Here is a 17,429-nt window from a genome sequence, read left to right on the forward strand (position 1 = left end):
ACGGGTTTGGGCCTAACTACACATATACTTACAGAGATATCTCACCTAAGGGACCTGAATGGTGGTTTGCGAATTTTGTCAACCACAACACGACCCCCTCCCCTTTTTACAGACTCGTCCCGAGTCGTCAAATTTTAGTGTGCCATCATGTGTAGTTTTCCCCTAGTACATTTTACCTACGGATCCCTGAGTGCGTCATTCATGGTATTTGTGTCCCCAAAATAAATAACCTGAGGGCTGAGTAACTACCTAAACAAACTCACTCACACGGACGACTTAAATAAAATTGCCGGCGCTAAGAGAGACATGCCGGGGCGCACTCATATTTACAGTACATCTTACCTTAACTTACAAATTTTACACTAAACCATGGCCTAGGATCACTGAATTCTGCAAAAAGAAAGCAGTTAGCAGGGAGCCAGGCTGCTCGCATGCAGTCTCTGACTCAAACAATGCAGGTGACAGGGAACGTGGCCGGCTGCTCACACGCAGTCCAAGGCCTTCCCTTTTGAACTGAACGCAGTGAACCACAACGGTGCATGGGCTGCACAAACGCAGTCTCCCTGCCAGCTCAAGTGGCACACGCAATGAACACAACGAATGGATGGATGAATGGATGGACGCAAACACGGTGCACGGGCCGCCACTGCAGGCCCGTGTTGTAGCTGCCAACAGGGCAGTTCTCACAGCTTGCAAACTGTTGCCTTGATCCTGGCGCACATGGCAATGAACAGGGGGGGGGGGCAAAGCAAAAATTGAACGGGGCTGGTGAACAGGGGCAGTGGGCATGGCATGGCAAAGGTGATCAGGCAAACACACCCCGCAGAAGAAGGCCGCTGCAGGCAAACACAGCCGGCAGACGAACTGGCCGGCACAGGCCTTGAAGCACAGCAGCTGCAGACAATCCGACCGGCACAGGCCTTGCAGCACAGCAGCTGCAGACGATCCAGCCGGCACAGGCCTTGCAGCAAAACAACAGCTGCCGATGAAGTGGGCCGGCCTTTGCCTTGCAGCAACGCAGCCAGCAGATGAAGCTGGCCAGCCTTTGCCGTTCAGTGGAGGTTGGTGGAGGGAGTGCGGTGGTGCTGGCCACTCGGAAGGCGGGCTCGGACCTACCCTACGGTCTCCCTCCCAACCTATCGCCTTTGCCTGTCACTGTGGATACCCACTCCCTTAATTTGTCAAACCCCAATTTAGCCCCAACTTATTTTTTTGTTGTTTTTATGTTTACTTCCCCACTATAAATCGTCCCCTAACCCCCTGTACTGTCCTTGTTCGGCTAACCTATCCTGTCACCTAGCCTACTCCCAACCCCTACGTTCCCTTCCCGGAGGGGAATAAGGGAGAGCTAACGTCCTGTGTCGAGGCCCAACGAAGCCTCAGAATGGCCTCCCCAGAGTTCAGCGATCTATAACACAAAGTGGGTCCAGCGGCCCACAACGAGAGCGAGGGGATGGATGGTGCGGAGGGGTACACTTCCTATCTACCCTAACCATTTAACTGTTAAACTACCCCGGGGCTTTCAACAAGCGCCTCTCGCTTAAACTATTGGTTCTAACAACCCAGATTCCCATCGCCTGTGTTGGTGTCCTCACAATTTCGGGCCTCGCCCCCAAATTTTCTCTCCATGCCCTCACACGGTCTCATGGCTGGGACACGTGGCTCCCTTTGGCAGGCACGACCCTCTGCCGATTCTCCGACGATGGCACCCCCGGGCACTACACTGCCTCCGAGCCTACCAGCTCCCTAAACACCGGGGAGTGCCCCCCATGGCACCTCCCCTGAAACGCACACGTGGCAGGCTGGCTTCCCGGGCCCCTTTCCGAGGGTCACCCGTGCCCACAACACTGCCCACGGGGCTAATGGCGCCCCGGGCCCCCGCACCAAGCAGGCGCACCCGTGCCCACTACGCTATCCCGGCCCCATATGGGCCCTTTGCCTACCACGGCCGACTAGCCTGGTGCCTGGGGTACCCACTCAGCGATACTCACCTTTCGCAGCCACGCTCCCAGCCCGTCAACAGGGCTCCTGCACCCCTCCAAACGGGTTTCGAGCCTACTTCCCCACCAACAACAAAACGACCTCCATTTTGTAAATTTGACTAACCCCCTAACTCACTCTACACTGACCCCGGGGTCCCTTGGGCAGGAGTCACTCCTCCCCCCAATCACTCATCGCACCATGCAGTCCCCATTCGCTCCATACACACAGACCTGCTGGCCTCACTCACTCACCAAGCACATGCTTCCACTTCACTCACCAACTCTTCAACACACTCACCGCTGAACTCTGCCATCCTTCTAACTACAACCCCTAACTAACTCGTGCTCCCACGTCGTCCCTTAAACTATAGCACGTTCCTTTTAACACTACGTAGCTAAACTACGTCAACTCTACACATCCAGAGTCTGTCTCTGTCTCCAAAATAATCCCATACTCCATTTTCCCAACCTAAATCTGACTAACAATCCCTCTAACTAATCCATTCCACGGGCCCCATGAGGACTTATCCCTGCCCCATGGAGCCGGTCTAGCTAAGCTAACCCTTCCCCCTAACTAGTTTCCATCCTGTGCCCTGGGCAAGGGGGTCTTCCACCCCTTGCCCATGAATCCTGTGCACCCGAAAGTGAGGCTTGCTTTTTTTTTTTTTTTCATGCGCATCACCAGCGCGGCAACTCACAGCTCGCGCACTTTGCACCTGCCCGTGACGTCATGCAGCTGCACGTGTACCTCGTCCCTCCTTGGACGGTACCATCCGGCAGGGATACCCCTCCTGCCGGATTCCAACCCCACGTGCAGCCATGACGTCACCGTGCGCATAAAAAAACACAAGCCCCACGTCTCGAGGGGTTCCCCACGCGAACACATGTGCTTTGCCCGTTGGAGCTTAACACACACGATCGCGTGGAGAACCCGTCCGGTCCAAATCCGTAATCCTGCCTAAACTTTGTCCGTCCGCGGGATCGGCAAATCCACCGCTGGCGTTTCCGGACCGGGACTTCACTCTCGCAAGCGAGCACGTGGGGGCCTCGTGCGTTGCACAGCACGGACCTCGTGCTCACTGCTGGGTGAACCCGGCACGGTCCCCGAAACAACTACAGCCGCTACTCGGCTTTCTTTCCTCTGTCGCCGTCGTCGTCGCCATTCAACACACGCACACCTGCGTGTTCCGACGCTAACACACCTCACCATTAAACTCACACCGGGAGACGCGGCTGCATGTTCACACATGCCGACCGACATCTCCCTTACACACAACGACCTTGCACACGCTGTCTCTCTCACACTCGGCCGCTCACTCACGCATGCCATTACCCTTGCACACGTGGCTCCACTCACTCGCGGCCTTTCACTCACTCGTGCCATTTCCCTCTCACAAACCATACCACTTACACACGCGGGGGCACTCGCCCGCGGTGCCTCACTCATACTGGCCGTTTCACTCACACACACGGCCTCTTCCACTTGCGGTGCCCCTTTTACACATGGCGTGCTGGGAAGCACGTAATCCGGCACAATCGCCACCACACCACTCACACACGGGGTCGCTTCCACACACGGGGACGCACTCACACCTTGCACCACACACACCGGGACAACCACACTGGGGATTCGTGTCCCCACAAGAATCTCCGGGGCCTCTATACCCCCCAAGCTCTCCATGCACCTGTCCACAGCACTCCTCCCCTCGACCTCGCAAAGCACGACCGAACCCACCTGGTCGTGACTCGCCTCAAGGGGGCATACTCCCTCCCCTCGTTCCTGGAGGAGGCCATCCCGCTGCTCGCACTGGGTCCCTAAACGCTCCGCGAGCTCACCCTCATCGTCCTCCACTACCTCCGTGTGTGTGTGCGTCTCTAAACCCGTCATTATCATGCAGTCTCTCCTCTATTTTTTCTGTCTCCCGTGTCTCTATACATTTTCTCTCTTGGTTCCTTTTTCTTTCCCATCTGAGTCGTTCTTTCTCTCTGAGCCCCATTAGCTGTTCGTTCTCCCTCCGTAGCTCCTCAATCTCCGTTGACTCCAATCTCGCTCTCCGTTTTAGTTGTTCAATTTCACACTCATAGAGTTGTTGTTTTCTCTCCCACTGTTCCTCCTGCTCTTTGTTTTCCAATCTCATCGTTTCTTTCAATTGGCTCATTTCCTTCCTGTGTTTCATTCGCTGTTCTCTCACTACTCTTCCTCGTTTCCTCTCCTGTCCTTCCTTCTCCAGTTTCATGGTTTGCTTCATTTGGTTAATCTCCTTTTTGTGTTTCATTTGCTGCTGTCTCATTACTCTTCCTTGTTTCCTCTCCTGTCCTTCCTTCTCCAGTTTCGTTGTTTGCTTAATTTGGTTAATCTCCTTTTTGTGTTTCATTTGCTGCTGTCTCATTACTCTTCCTCGTTCCCTCTCCTGTCCTTCCTTCTCCAGTTTTATGGTTTTCTTGATTTGGTTCATCTCCATTTTGTGTTTCATTCGCTGCTGTCTCCTTACTCTTCCTAGTTTCCTCTCCTGTCTTTCCTTATCCAGTTTCATGGTTTTCTTCATTTGGTTAATCTCCTTTTTGTGTTTCATTTGCTGTTGTCTCATTACTCTTCCTTGTTTCCTCTCCTGTCCTTCCTTCTCCAGTTTCGTTGTTTGCTTAATTTGGTTAATCTCCTTTTTGTGTTTCATTTGCTGCTGTCTCATTACTCTTCCTCGTTCCCTCTCCTGTCCTTCCTTCTCCAGTTTCATGGTTTTCTTGATTTGGTTCATCTCCATTTTGTGTTTCATTCGCTGCTGTCTCATTACTCTTCCTAGTTTCCTCTCCTGTCTTTCCTTATCCATTTTCATGGTTTTCTTCATTTGGTTAATCTCCTTTTTGTGTTTCATTCGCTGTTCTTTGTCTATCTCCTCGTACTCCAGCCTCAGCTTTTCTTTCAATTGGTCAACCTCAGATTCATGTTCTTTTTGTTTTCTATTCCATTGTTCCTCTCGTTCTTCCCTCTCCAATCTCGTTGTGTCCTTCAATCTCCTGATTTCTCCTTCCTGCTTCATTCCTTGCTCCTTTACTTTCTCCTCGTATTCAAACCTATTTTTTTCCTTTTGTCGTTCAGTTTCAAATTCATACTCTTTCAGTTTTCTATTCCACTGTCTTTCTTGTTCCTCCTTCTGCAATCTCGTCATTTCTTTCAACTGACTGATTTCTTTCTCCTGTCTCATTCGTTCTTCCTTCATTACTCTTTCTTGTTCCTCATTCTTTAGTCTGGCCTTCGCTTCCAGCTGTTCGATCTGTACAGTGTGGTTTCTTAAAGTTTCATTTTCCGTTCTCTTCCTTTCCTCTTTTAACACTCTCAGTTCGTTTTGTAGTTCCCTCTCTTTGTTTTGGTGTTTCTGTAACTCAGAAACTTTCTTTTCCAATTCCTTTCTCATCTCCGCACACTCAGACTTTGCTTTGGCTTCTAATTGTTCAATCTGCTCAGTGTGGTTCCTTAACGTTTCATTCTCTGCTGTCGTTCTTTCTTCTCTCACCATCCTCAACTTGTTTTGTAATTCCTTCTCTTTGTTTTGGTGTTTCTGTAACTCAGAAGCTTTCTTTTCAAATTCTTTTCTCATCTCCGCACCCTCCGACCTTGCTTTGGCTTCTAACTGTTCTTCCGGCTTGCGCTTGTGGTTTTCTACCCGTCTTCCCAGTTCCTCTGTCTCCATTTTTCCCTCCAGTCCCAGCTTATCAACTCTCTTCGTCATGTCTTGAAGTCTTTTCTCACACTCCACTGTTTCGACCTTCAATCCCTCCTCTGTCTCCTCCTGGCTTTCTTTTAATTTTTCTAATACCTTCTTTACTTCGTGTCTCTTCTTACACGTCTCCCGAATTATTTTCTCGCCCGCCCCGACCGCGGGCCTGACAGCCGTTGCACTCCCCCCAGCTCGTTCATCCCAGCACGTGGCAGCGCCATTTTCTTGCCCGTGGTCCGTGTTTCGCTCCTCGCCATTGCCATAATGCCTGCCTGCAGGCCTATGCCCATGCTCTGCATCTCACCCCGCATTTCTTTCATTTGGTTTTTCGCTTCGAGTGCGTTTCCATCCATTTTGTTATTTTCCATTTGTTGCGTATTTCTCTTCATTTCGTTGTTCCTTTCTTTCATTTCGGCATTCCTGTAATCAAGTTTGTCATTTATGCTCTGCGCGAGTTCCATAATCTGCCGCATTGTCACCTGCCCTGGCCACTCCCACTGACTACATTTAGTGGTGGAGTTATAATAAAAAAACCGACCAGATGAACGGCATCGATGCCTTTCCCAACCTTCTGGTACGGGTTTCTCTTGCACGGTGATCTCGTCCTGAGCCATGGATTCTACATTACTATTACACATACCTAATCCACCCGGCACCCGCTCGCCTTGAGACGCCATCTTGCTTCTCGTAAAGGGTTAATTTAGCTCGCTCGTAATTTGGAGGGAATCGGGGGTCGCTCCTCTCACCCCTGGACCGATTCCCGTGAATTAAGCTGGAGACAGGAGAGCCCGTTTTCCCGTTCTCCGATACCAGTGTCGCGAGGAGGGCGATGAGTTTATATCGCACGACCTGACACCAGTGTTGCGGATTCGCGCCCGCCGGCGTGCGAACGGCCACGTAACTCGAATTGCGGCACGTCGCCCACTGGACGGACAATCCCGTCGTGACCCTCTCGGACTAACGCCGGGAACTAGTCACGGGTGGGCCTTTCGGCCTCACCACGATCGTGCCAATCGGCCCCCCGCGTGGGATAGGGTTGCTCGCCAAATTCGACCTACCTAAGTACCCACACGGAGGGTAGACCGGGCGATCGCACCTCGCCGCAGGTCGACTTCGGACATGGGCCACTTTAAGCGACCCGTTCCGTACTATCGGGATAACCGAGCGGTGTTATCGTCAACCTGGACGGTTCGATTAATTATCGGGCGTTTTAGCCCACGACCAACCCTTTACGTGAAGTAAGATGGAGATTCAATTAAAGAAAAGACGAAGCGAAACGGGAAAAACAGTTCAACATAAAGCACATTTATTTCGCGATGGCACACGGATAGCACACATATACAATTATACACCAAAAGCAAATGTAAAAGAAGAAGAAACACACAATAATGCACAAAAAGCAAATGTAAAAGCAAAACACAATACAGATCTACCACCGACTACCGAGCACACGGCAACACTTATACAGTTTTACTTCACAGACGGCGCCGACAACACATATACTCAAAGCAAAAGAAAAGGACCACCCTCACGATGAGGGGGGCAGACGGGCCTGGGGCCGAGACCGCGTCGAGCCTACCCGTCTGGTGATGAGCCGCAAAATGGCGGTGGCGCCCCGACTCCGCGGGCCTCGCTGGGACTGCCTGGTATGGGGTGGGAACGGGGCCCCCTTCTCGCACTATCTCAGCGCGGAGGGAAACAGGAGGGGGTTGTTGATGCTCGGGGGAAGGAGGATATCTCCCTGGCTCGGGTCCCGCGACGAGCGTCTCCACCACGACCTCGGTCGCGTTACCGGCCTCTCCTCTCCGCAGCTCCCCGACTCTAACACGAGCACCCCCTCGACTGCCTTCGCCGCCGCCACCTCTCCAACTCTCCACAGCTCCGTCCAACTGCCTTCTCAGACTCCTCCCTTGACTGGCTCTTCCCAACTCAACTCCGAACTCTGGCGAGCGAACGCGGCCCTTTATAGCCCCCGTGGCCTCGCTCCTTCACCTTCGACCCTTTACCTCTGGCTGGCTCCCCATTGGACAGAGGAAAAGTGGGCGTGAATGCTTTTTGATCCGATTGCTTCGGAAAGGCTGGTGTTTTCGCACCCCTGCTCGGTGCACGCCCTGCACGAGTCCAGTATCGGTGCCCACAAGCGGCGCGGGAATGACGGTGATGCGATGGTTGCGAGAGCGAGTTGTGACGGTAAAGGTCGTGGCTGTTGGCGTTGTTGTTGTTGTGAAGCGGCGTTGCGGCTGGTGGTTGTTGTGTGATGGCTGTTGAGACGTGGTTGGTGGTGGTAGTAATGGTCGTAATGGTAGTAATGGCGGCTGGTCCAAAATAAAGATAGTAAAAGAAAAACGGCTATCTAAAAGGGTCGCAGCCCGCATGAATAACATTTATTCCCTCTAAACAACGGGTTTGGGCCTAACTGCACATATACTTACAGAGATATCTCACCTAAGGGACCTGAATGGTGGTTTGCGAATTTCGTCAACCACAACAATATATATATATATATATATATATATATATATATATATATATATATATATATATATATATATATATATATATATATATATATATATATATATATATATATATATATATATTGTTATGGCCACTGGTACCAAGACACCAGTTTGTTACTCAGGGAGTTTAATCCCCGTTTGTCCTTGGAAGAACCGGACCCGGGGCCACCGCTCACAATTAAATTTGTGGTATGGTGGGTTGCTTTAGAACCACGAACACCATCTAGTTTAACCACGAGTTCCCATGACCACCGTCTAATTATGCCGTTTAACTTGAGGTCACGTGGTTACTGGAACGGGGAGCGTGCCTGCGACAAAGCACCAATCTTATCTTAACTAGGGTGGCCGACGGTTTAACCGCTGGTGCGTGCCGACTATTATTGGTCAAGTCGTGTGGTAATTTCCTCCCAGTCTATCTCGGTTCGGACAATGCTGGATCAATGGAAGGAAAGGACAAACACGGACAGGTTGAAATGTCAACAAATAATTTATTAATCAGAAAATAAATAAATAAAAATAATTTTTATTTCCGTGAGTTAAAATTAATAAATTCCAAATTAATCAAAATGATCGCAAGCAAAAAAACAATTAACCAGGCAAAGTCAATCAAAATGATAGAAACAGACAAAGAGCAGATGCATATTGGAGATTGACTTGCTTAACAACTAGATACAGACAAGGGTACCCAGCAGATCATTCAGAGGGGGAAGAAGAATCATCTCGCTCACCAAAGAGAAGTCTACCGTCAAACAAAAACCTCCTGAAATGTGTGAGCGTGCCTTGTCCGTTGCCAGTACCCAGCCTTGCCATGCACCCACTCGCAAACAGGCTTGAACGCCAGTCGACGTCACCCCCAAGAATCATGTATGCCAAGGGTGACCGTCTGACTGGAACGATGAAGCAACCGTCTGACTGCCACGGCGCACGCAACTGTCTGACTGGAAATTATGAAGCATCCGTTGGACTGGAAATTATGAAGCGTCCGTCTGACTGGCACTGATGAACTGACGCCAACTGACTGACAAACTGACTCGTTGTCGACTGACCCGTGCCTCACCCATTGTCGACTGACCCGTGCATGAGCGCCACACACCACTCACACCAAGAAAGGACCTCTCCTTTTTATAGGTGGCCTGTCTCTGCGACACAGACTCCCCCCCCCCCAAATCCACCCCGCCCCACTTGCGCACTGTTACCGTGACAACCCACATTTCCTGTGGTTATTCCTCGCTTACGAGGCCATGTCTGTGGTGCTGGGTGAGCAAAAAAAAAAAAAACAGCCATTTGTCAGAATTATCGAGCACAAACGTGAAGCGCTCATAAATCTGTCAACAATTATTACCTCACTGTACAGCCTGACAGGAACAGTAGCCCGCCAGCATCCATCGAGCTGCAGAACCGGGTTTCGGACGTTGATGGAAAAAGGTGGGTCTCAGCATCCGTGAAAGAAACGGGTATCTCACGTGCATGAATGTGTCTGTCATAAAGAGAGAAAGCTTCCCATAAGAGAGGTGATCTATTCTTTACCCTTCTCATCGCATCACATTTAGAATCCCACCAGACATGGGGATGGGTCTATCCTGGACATACATTTCGGGAAATAACTATCTGAGGACCTGGATGTTGGTATGCATTCATTGGATCGGATTCTAAAATCCGTAACACTATATATAGAAAAAGCTCTTTGTAACCACTGAACCACTGACTGATAATATGGATCGATACCTTCCAGGTGACGAAGAAAGCTGAAATTTTGCGTGCTGATGGGCATTGAAGCCAGTGCACAGGGAAAAACACAGAATCATCAGAGAACATCCATAAATGAAAGTATAAATAGATGAAAATTAATGAAAACATACAGGTGAGCGAACTGAGGCAATGAGGAACCATGGTAATTTTGTGTGCCGATGGACATCGAAGCTGATACACCAGGAAAAAATACAGAAATATCGGAAAGCATCTGTGAATGAAAATATAAATAAATGAAAAAAAGAAAGAAAATAAATAAATTAAAAATCAAATGCAGGTGGGCGACCTGAGACAATGGGGAAGCAGGGTTCTTATGTTTACACAAAGTGCAAGCACACCCCGCTCATTCATACGTACGTATATGTGTATATATATATATATATATATATATATATATATATATATATATATATATATATATATATATATATATATATATACATATATATATACATATCATGACAAATGTTGTTGGATGGTTTGAGTAGGTGACAGAAACAAGCTGATTTAGATTTAGGTTTAGGTCTGGATACAGATCCTGCCTGTAAGTGGTATACAAATTGTAAAGTGTTCAGCCTGGCAGAGTCATGTGATCCACTGAGTGTCGGTCCAGTTTATGTTGAGAATGCCATCAATTACAGCTTTGCAATAAGCAATGATCCAGAATTTTTTAACAGCAAAATATAACCCAGCTTCTTTATGGTAGTTTTACAAGCATTTGTAAATCACTGTCATTCCTCTTTTACCACTGCCTGATAATGGGCTATCATCACACACACACACACACACACACACACACACACACACACACACACACACACACACACACACACACACACACACACACACACACACACACACACACACACACACACACACACACACACACACACACCTCTTGATAAAGCTCTCAAAAGTTATTCAAGATATTGTCCATGTGTTATTGGCAATTGAAATAACATTCTCTTTATAAATAGTTTCCTTTGGCAAGTCAAGTTGAATCAGAAAGCAATGCATGGGGATTATTGTTACATGAAATAATGTCTCGATCTCATGGAAGTTATTCTCCTTCTGATTAACTGAAACAGGTCATAATTTCACCAGCATCTCCGATCCGCCTGGGCATTTCAACCTTCTTGGCAGCGCTGTGTAAAACTGCACTGAATGAAGTTGATGTGACCTTTAAAATATTACCAGCTGTTTTACGTGTTTCGTCTTGTCTCATGTTCTGTTCTTTCTGGATGAAAAAAAGAAAAATTGAGTCCTGGAATTAACGGCAATTGTATTGTTGTCATGCGTCAACAATCTTTTATTTAAATTTTAAAAACGTGATTGGAGTTTAGATGACATCGAAATCGAACGTTTTTTAAATGGATAAATATTTGGATGGCAGTATAGTCTCGAGTCTTGAGTCGAGAGGTATGCACACTCAACTTTGATCTGTCTAACCTGGGTTTGAATTTCCATCCAGGTATAAACTGTCATACTGGTGTTTTGCAGGCACGGCGAAACATCAATGTGCGTGCCTTCCCTCTGATGGACGTTAAGCTGGCTGTCCCGTCTGCTAGTATTACTTGGTGGACATTACGGATCCAATGGTGTCCTTTGCGAACAGTAAGCAATATGTTTCCGGCACGCTGAACAACTTACAAAAACTTTGCATTTTAAGTTGAGTATCCTGTGTCAGAGTGGTGATCAGTCTCGAATTGGTTCTAACCTTGAAACGTTTCTCCCTTTGATACCTGAAGCTATGTCAAAAGTACAGGTCTCCAATATAATATAACATAATATAATATCATATAATATAATATAATATAATACATGTTGCCCTCCAATAAACATTGTATATATTGGTAATTTTGAGTAAAATAGCTGTGCACGTTGGATAAAAAAATGAGAACAGTTAGAGTGATTTAAAACATCTGAGAAATTATCGAATAAAATGAAGGGTTAAATTAAACCAACTTGTGCCTTGACAAAAGCAGAGATCTGCATCATCATCCGTTGAGTGTGTGATGAAAATAACTGAAAGGTCCGAGTCAAATACATGAGTAGGTAAGTTTTATGTTACTCTGAATTGAGCGACCAGAGTTTCCTTTTGTGCCTAAGTAGATGCAATGCAATAAACGAGCGATAGGTTTGTTTTTGAAACATCAGCAGTTATTCAGTCGTACCTAATTTGCGCAAAGTAAATTCTCACCATTCTTCATGATGACTAAAGTTTTGTCGACCATTGTGACATCGAACATCAGCATTATAGCATAGAGGATGACTACAAGAAGGTCCCCTTAACTCTCATGGCTTAGGTTTGCTCGCACTCCTTCACATGTAAAAACAAGCCCCATATATCACGAAGAAGATGTTCAACAGCACCGAGAGCGCTGCGCTCCGCCCGCTACCCCATCTTGGCACTCCGTGCTCACAGACGCGTCATTCATCGCCGAACCCCCAACGTGGGGTGGGAGCCCTCTATTTTCCTGGGGCTTCCGAGTGCCGTTTGCCCACTGTGCGCCCCCCAGTGCTGCCAGCTTTAAATGGTTCGACCTGGGGATAAGCGGCTGCTCGATGCGCCAATGCTACGGTAACTTTGATTCCCTGTAGGCCTAAACTTTGCAAAGTTCTTCTCATTCCCTGGTCTCCACCTGATCTTTGTGCCCGCGCTACGTCGTATGCGCTGATCAGTTGCTGTGGATCATCGAGCATGGCGCTCGGCATTCTCTCCTTTGTTTTTTTCCTTCTGAGTTTGTTTCTTTGCGCCGAAGCCCTACATCCACACCCACACTTACACCGACGAAGCCACGCTCTCAGGAGATCGGCGCTTGTTGGTGGAGTCCACTTTGGAGGTCGGCGGCGGTTATTGCCCAACGTTGCCACCTCAACAGCGCACCTGGTGAATACGAAAGCTGGAACGTCAGTGCGCGACGCACCTCGCATAGCCGGCAACCGGGGCGGCGTTCGCTGGCGTGGGTCACGGCTGCCTCTTGCCAGCAGTACAAGGGGTCGACCACGAACCCACACTGCGACGCGCTCTGCGAGATTCACTCAGCCTCTACCTGGGTGAGGATAAAACTCGAAGAATGTATAACTCTGCAGAAGTTAGCAGAAATGGTGTCAATTATTTTATCGTTCAAATGTAAATTAAAATTTCGCGTTATTACTGCGAATAATGCCTCCCTATGATTGCACATCACGCACTGTCCAGCACCTGTGCGTTGTCATTTATTGCGTCGAGAAATATCCTTCATTTCTTGCTATGTTTCCACGTACAAGTCACATCTCCAATATGATTCCAGATGCCAGCGAGCACGGCTTTACTTGTGGCATGGTTCCTTTAAAAGTACAATCATTAGAACAACCCATGATGTAGTATCTCTCTGCATGCATAAGGTTGTTCTCGACACCAATTACAAATGGAAACATTTTGTCCGATAACCAAACACTGCATCATAAGTATAACCTGATAATATGCTCAACTATCTACCACGAGGTGATTATTGATGGTGTGCTTTGCAATGTGATGGCCTGATTCTATTAAATAAGTGGAAAGCTGCTGGTCACGGTTTGCATTTCACACTATATAAATCTATGCTCATGTGCGTGTTCCAGGCACCATGTGTGCGGCAGGCGCTGTTGTGATGGTTGGACTATGAGTCCTGGATCCCGCAGATGTGACAAAGGTGAGTTTAACTCCACCTCTCCTTCCAATTACCCACTTCCCCCATATCCAATTTCCAAACATGAAATCTCTCCGATTTAAACTTCTCAAATAAAATCCAGAAACGGGACTTAATGTTCACTTGCTGAAATGTTGCAATTTACCGCTTATTTCAACACATGTAAAACTATTCCAAAAAACATTATCGAGTCGTTTAATTCGGCTTTCCTCCACCAAGCTGACATCTTACGAAACAAAGTTGTGGTTTGACTAAAGCTGCACATACAAGCAATTGTCTTCGTTGTGAGATTTGGATTGTTTTATTTCCTGGATTAAAAAAATAAATTATTGATGAGGTGACTTGCTGCCTTTTATTTTTTTTTGTAACCATGATGCTTTAACACAGGGAGGTAAAGCTGTTTCCATCCTTCTGTAATTTCCTTTCCTTTGTGCTCTGGTTCATCTGTTTGTTGTCCTCCCACTGCTTTCCCTTTGCCACATTTTGGCTGGTGATCTGTTGAGCTATTGCATGAACCTCAATACCTAAATAACAAATAAACAAAAAAAATCTCCCAAATAACCGAATTATAGCCCGTTGTAAGTATTAAATCACTGGCATTGACAAAACTATTTTTTCCTCTTCTTTTTCCAGCTGAACCAAATTTGCAACGGCATTAAACATTGTAACGGAGCGATCAGCCGATCACCACAATTCATAATTACGCCTCTGCACTTATAAGCCAGGAAATTATACATCATCCATTGTACATGATGATTAAACTGTAAAATGTGGTTTTTATTTTAAACCGATGAAAAGACAAGCAACCATTAAATTCACTGAAATGCCCCAAAACTGTCGTAGTTATCGTACACCAACAATAATGCTGGTCTTGACTTTTCTTCTTACTCAACAGTTTGTTCAACTGGATAAACGAGGCAACACTGTTTTAAATTGCAGATTTTTAACTTTTGGGGAAAACAATCAGTTATATGTGTATTTTTTTAGCATTATTGAAAAGATAAAGCAACGGTCACCATGCATTGCACTTGACCACCCATAACGAAGTCTCCAACAGTGGCCCCTGGGGACTCTTACCTTTATACCACAAATCGCAAACGGTGCACACATGCACAAGCATTATGGGTTGTGCGACCTCGGTTTACTGGAGAGATTTTATTTGAAAAGCTAGCAGAGGTTTAATTCAACCAGCTATGGTTATTTCATCTCAGATAATCTTGATGCATGAAATTTGACTTTTGATTCTTAAAGAGATCAATCCAGGAATTATATGATCTTGGCAATATATCGGCAATATTTGGAGAAAGTTATGAGACTATTTCTTCTATCTGCTTCTGTTCCAATGGCTCCCTCCAGAATTGTGCTGCTGGGTCTTTGGTTTTTGTAAACTTTGTCTTGGTCATCATTCTGTCCTGTTTAATTTTTAGTTGTTTCATTCTTTGTTATTGTTTCACAACCTTTTTGTTCTTCTTTTCACATCTTTATTGGCAGAATGACATTAAGGAATGATAAATCATATCTGCAATATATACAAACACAAGTTGGATCACCCGATCAAGATCGGGTTTTTCAGACAAGTAAAACATCAAGATGATTGTTGTTTACAACAGTAGCAAAACTAGAACAGGCACTCGTAGAGCGCATACCTTCGCCGCAGCCACTAGTTACCTTTGTATTAAGTTGTCCACAACGCATCTCAATACAAATATGCATTTCGTGACCCCCATGACCTTTGACCCACAACCGCTACCTAGGGTGACAATAGTACTATATCTTGTGTCATTTCAGAAGATGGGGAATTGAACACTGAACAATTTGGAGTTGATTTGATGGAAATCGGAAACATATTAACCGTTTTCATCATGAAAAAACGATGTTGACCTTTTTGTGACCTTGACCTTTGATCCGATCGCTCCCAAAATCTCATGGATTTGTCCTTTCATGATGCCAAACAAATCCAAAACAAAGCCTCTCTGTGTTTTGTTTTTTTGCGTTAAGTTGTCCACAACGCTTTCCGATATATATGTGAATTTGTGTGACCCCCTTGACCTTTGACCCCCAACCGCTGCCTTGGGTGACAAAAGTACTATACCATGTGTCATATTAGAGGATGGGGAATTTAATTTTGAACATTTTGGAGTTAATTTGCTGTAAATCAAAACAAAATTGACAATTTCATCGCGAAAAAACGATTTTGACCTTTTTGTGACCTTGACCTTAACCTTTGATCCGATCACTCCCAAAATCTAATCGATTTGTCCTCTCGTGGTGCCAAACACATCCACAAAATTTCATGACAATCTGCGAAGTGGTTTTTGTGTAATCTTGTCCATAACGCTTCCCAATCAAAAACTCCATTTTGGTGACCCCCTTGACCTTTGACTTCCACAGACTAACTAGGGTTGCAAACACTATACCATACGCTATATCAGTGGATCGGGATTTGAATACTGAACATTTTGGACTTAATTTGATGTAAATCGGAACAAAATTGACACTTTAATCGCAAAAAAACGATTTTGACCTTTTTGTGACCTTGACCGTGACCTTTGATCCGATCGCTCCCAAAAGCTTCGCCTGGCGTCCTTGAGTAACTGCACATCATCTCTGAAAATTTCATGCAAATCGGTCCAGCAGTTTTTGCGCAATGTTGTCCGCACACATATTTACCAATAAATAAATACACAGGGGTCAATACAATACCTTCGTCAAACGAAGTTTGCGAATGTAAAAATGACTGGAGTGCCACACGGCAATGATCAGCCAAATTGCTTTCTCATTTTATTGTTTAGGGTCATACAGGATCGGGCAACCACTACCGGAGTTACATTCAGTGCAGTTCCATGGAGACTGGGGACGCTTTGTAAATTCATTTCCATTTCGCATGCAAAAATAAATATTTAAATGGAATCGGTGAGATTTTCATCAGGACATTGATCTTCAAACGTGGAAACGCTGTGAAGGCACAAGCCCAGCTCCACCCTTCTTCCCACCAAGGGGGGGGGGGGGCACCTGAGATGTGATGTTTGATTGCACAGAGCACCATTGTTTCATGTTTTTACATCAATTTGATTTAGACGTGAACATTTTCATTGCGACATTCACCTTTCACATGTGAAAATAATGTGGTGTAGCAAATTTTGGGATGATTGGCAAAGGGGTTTTGAAACATAAAGAACAAATATTCCAAACAGACATATATATATATATATATATATATATATATATATATATATATATATATATATATATATATATATATATATATATATATATATATATATATATATATACACACACACACACACACTTGTGGTTGGGAGTAAAATCACATGAATCCATATTAGGTTCTCCAACATTTAGTTGAACAAACAATGTCTCAACACCTTGGTCAGCAACACTGACCTTTCTCGAGAGTGAATAAAATAATTATAAATCAACCTGAAAGGGGAGGGCCAAGCTGGACAAACCAATGGAAGTTGGATGATGACTTCCAAACCGAGCCTCAAGCTTCAAGGGCAGTGTGTCTAAAGCATGTCTTCAACCTATTGTCACCATCCTCTTAAGTTTGTTTTGCTTGTAACTTCTGTCATTTCACCTTTTGTCATGTAAAAAATAATCACCTCACTGTTTTGGAGTAAATTTGAAAGTTAAAAAAACGTTTTGTGTTTTTGTTTATTTTATGTTACATTTGTAAGGAAGGGGGAGGGGGAGTTGGGGGGGGGGGGGTAGATAGATATTTCATTACCTGAGAACAGATAGACCTATATAGAATAACATGATTCGTGTATG

At 45.9% G+C, this 17,429-nt stretch overlaps 1 protein-coding gene and 1 long non-coding RNA gene across 6 annotated transcripts in view; one reads left to right on the top strand and one right to left on the bottom strand.

The window, feature by feature from the left end:
* LOC147032173 (uncharacterized) overlaps positions 1-12,886 on the bottom strand; it is a 64,467-nt gene extending 51,581 nt beyond the window's left edge. The window contains exons 1-2 of one of the 2 annotated variants that reach the window (XR_015055064.1): positions 12,750-12,886; positions 9,557-9,691 (exon numbers count right to left, since the gene is read on the bottom strand). This is a non-coding gene — a long non-coding RNA (uncharacterized LOC147032173). Of the gene's footprint in view, positions 1-9,556; positions 9,692-12,163; positions 12,347-12,749 lie in introns of those variants that run through there. The other variant, XR_015055065.1, reaches the window with a different exon arrangement.
* Positions 12,414-17,429, top strand: part of LOC147032174 (latent-transforming growth factor beta-binding protein 1-like) — a 293,202-nt gene continuing 288,186 nt past the window's right edge. For 3 of the 4 annotated variants that reach the window (XM_085869539.1, XM_085869540.1, XM_085869541.1), the window contains exons 1-2: positions 12,414-13,020; positions 13,570-13,640. In XM_085869539.1, the coding sequence (XP_085725665.1) occupies positions 12,665-13,020; positions 13,570-13,640 (427 nt within the window). In that variant the 5' untranslated portion in view covers positions 12,414-12,664. The remainder of the gene's footprint in view (positions 13,021-13,569; positions 13,641-17,429) is intronic. The other variant, XM_085869538.1, reaches the window with a different exon arrangement.

This window comes from Eptatretus burgeri, chromosome 2 (genome assembly GCF_056783735.1).
Source record: "Eptatretus burgeri isolate ZD-2024b chromosome 2, Ebu_testis_v1, whole genome shotgun sequence".
In the NCBI taxonomy this organism is placed as follows: Eukaryota; Metazoa; Chordata; class Myxini; order Myxiniformes; family Myxinidae; genus Eptatretus; species Eptatretus burgeri.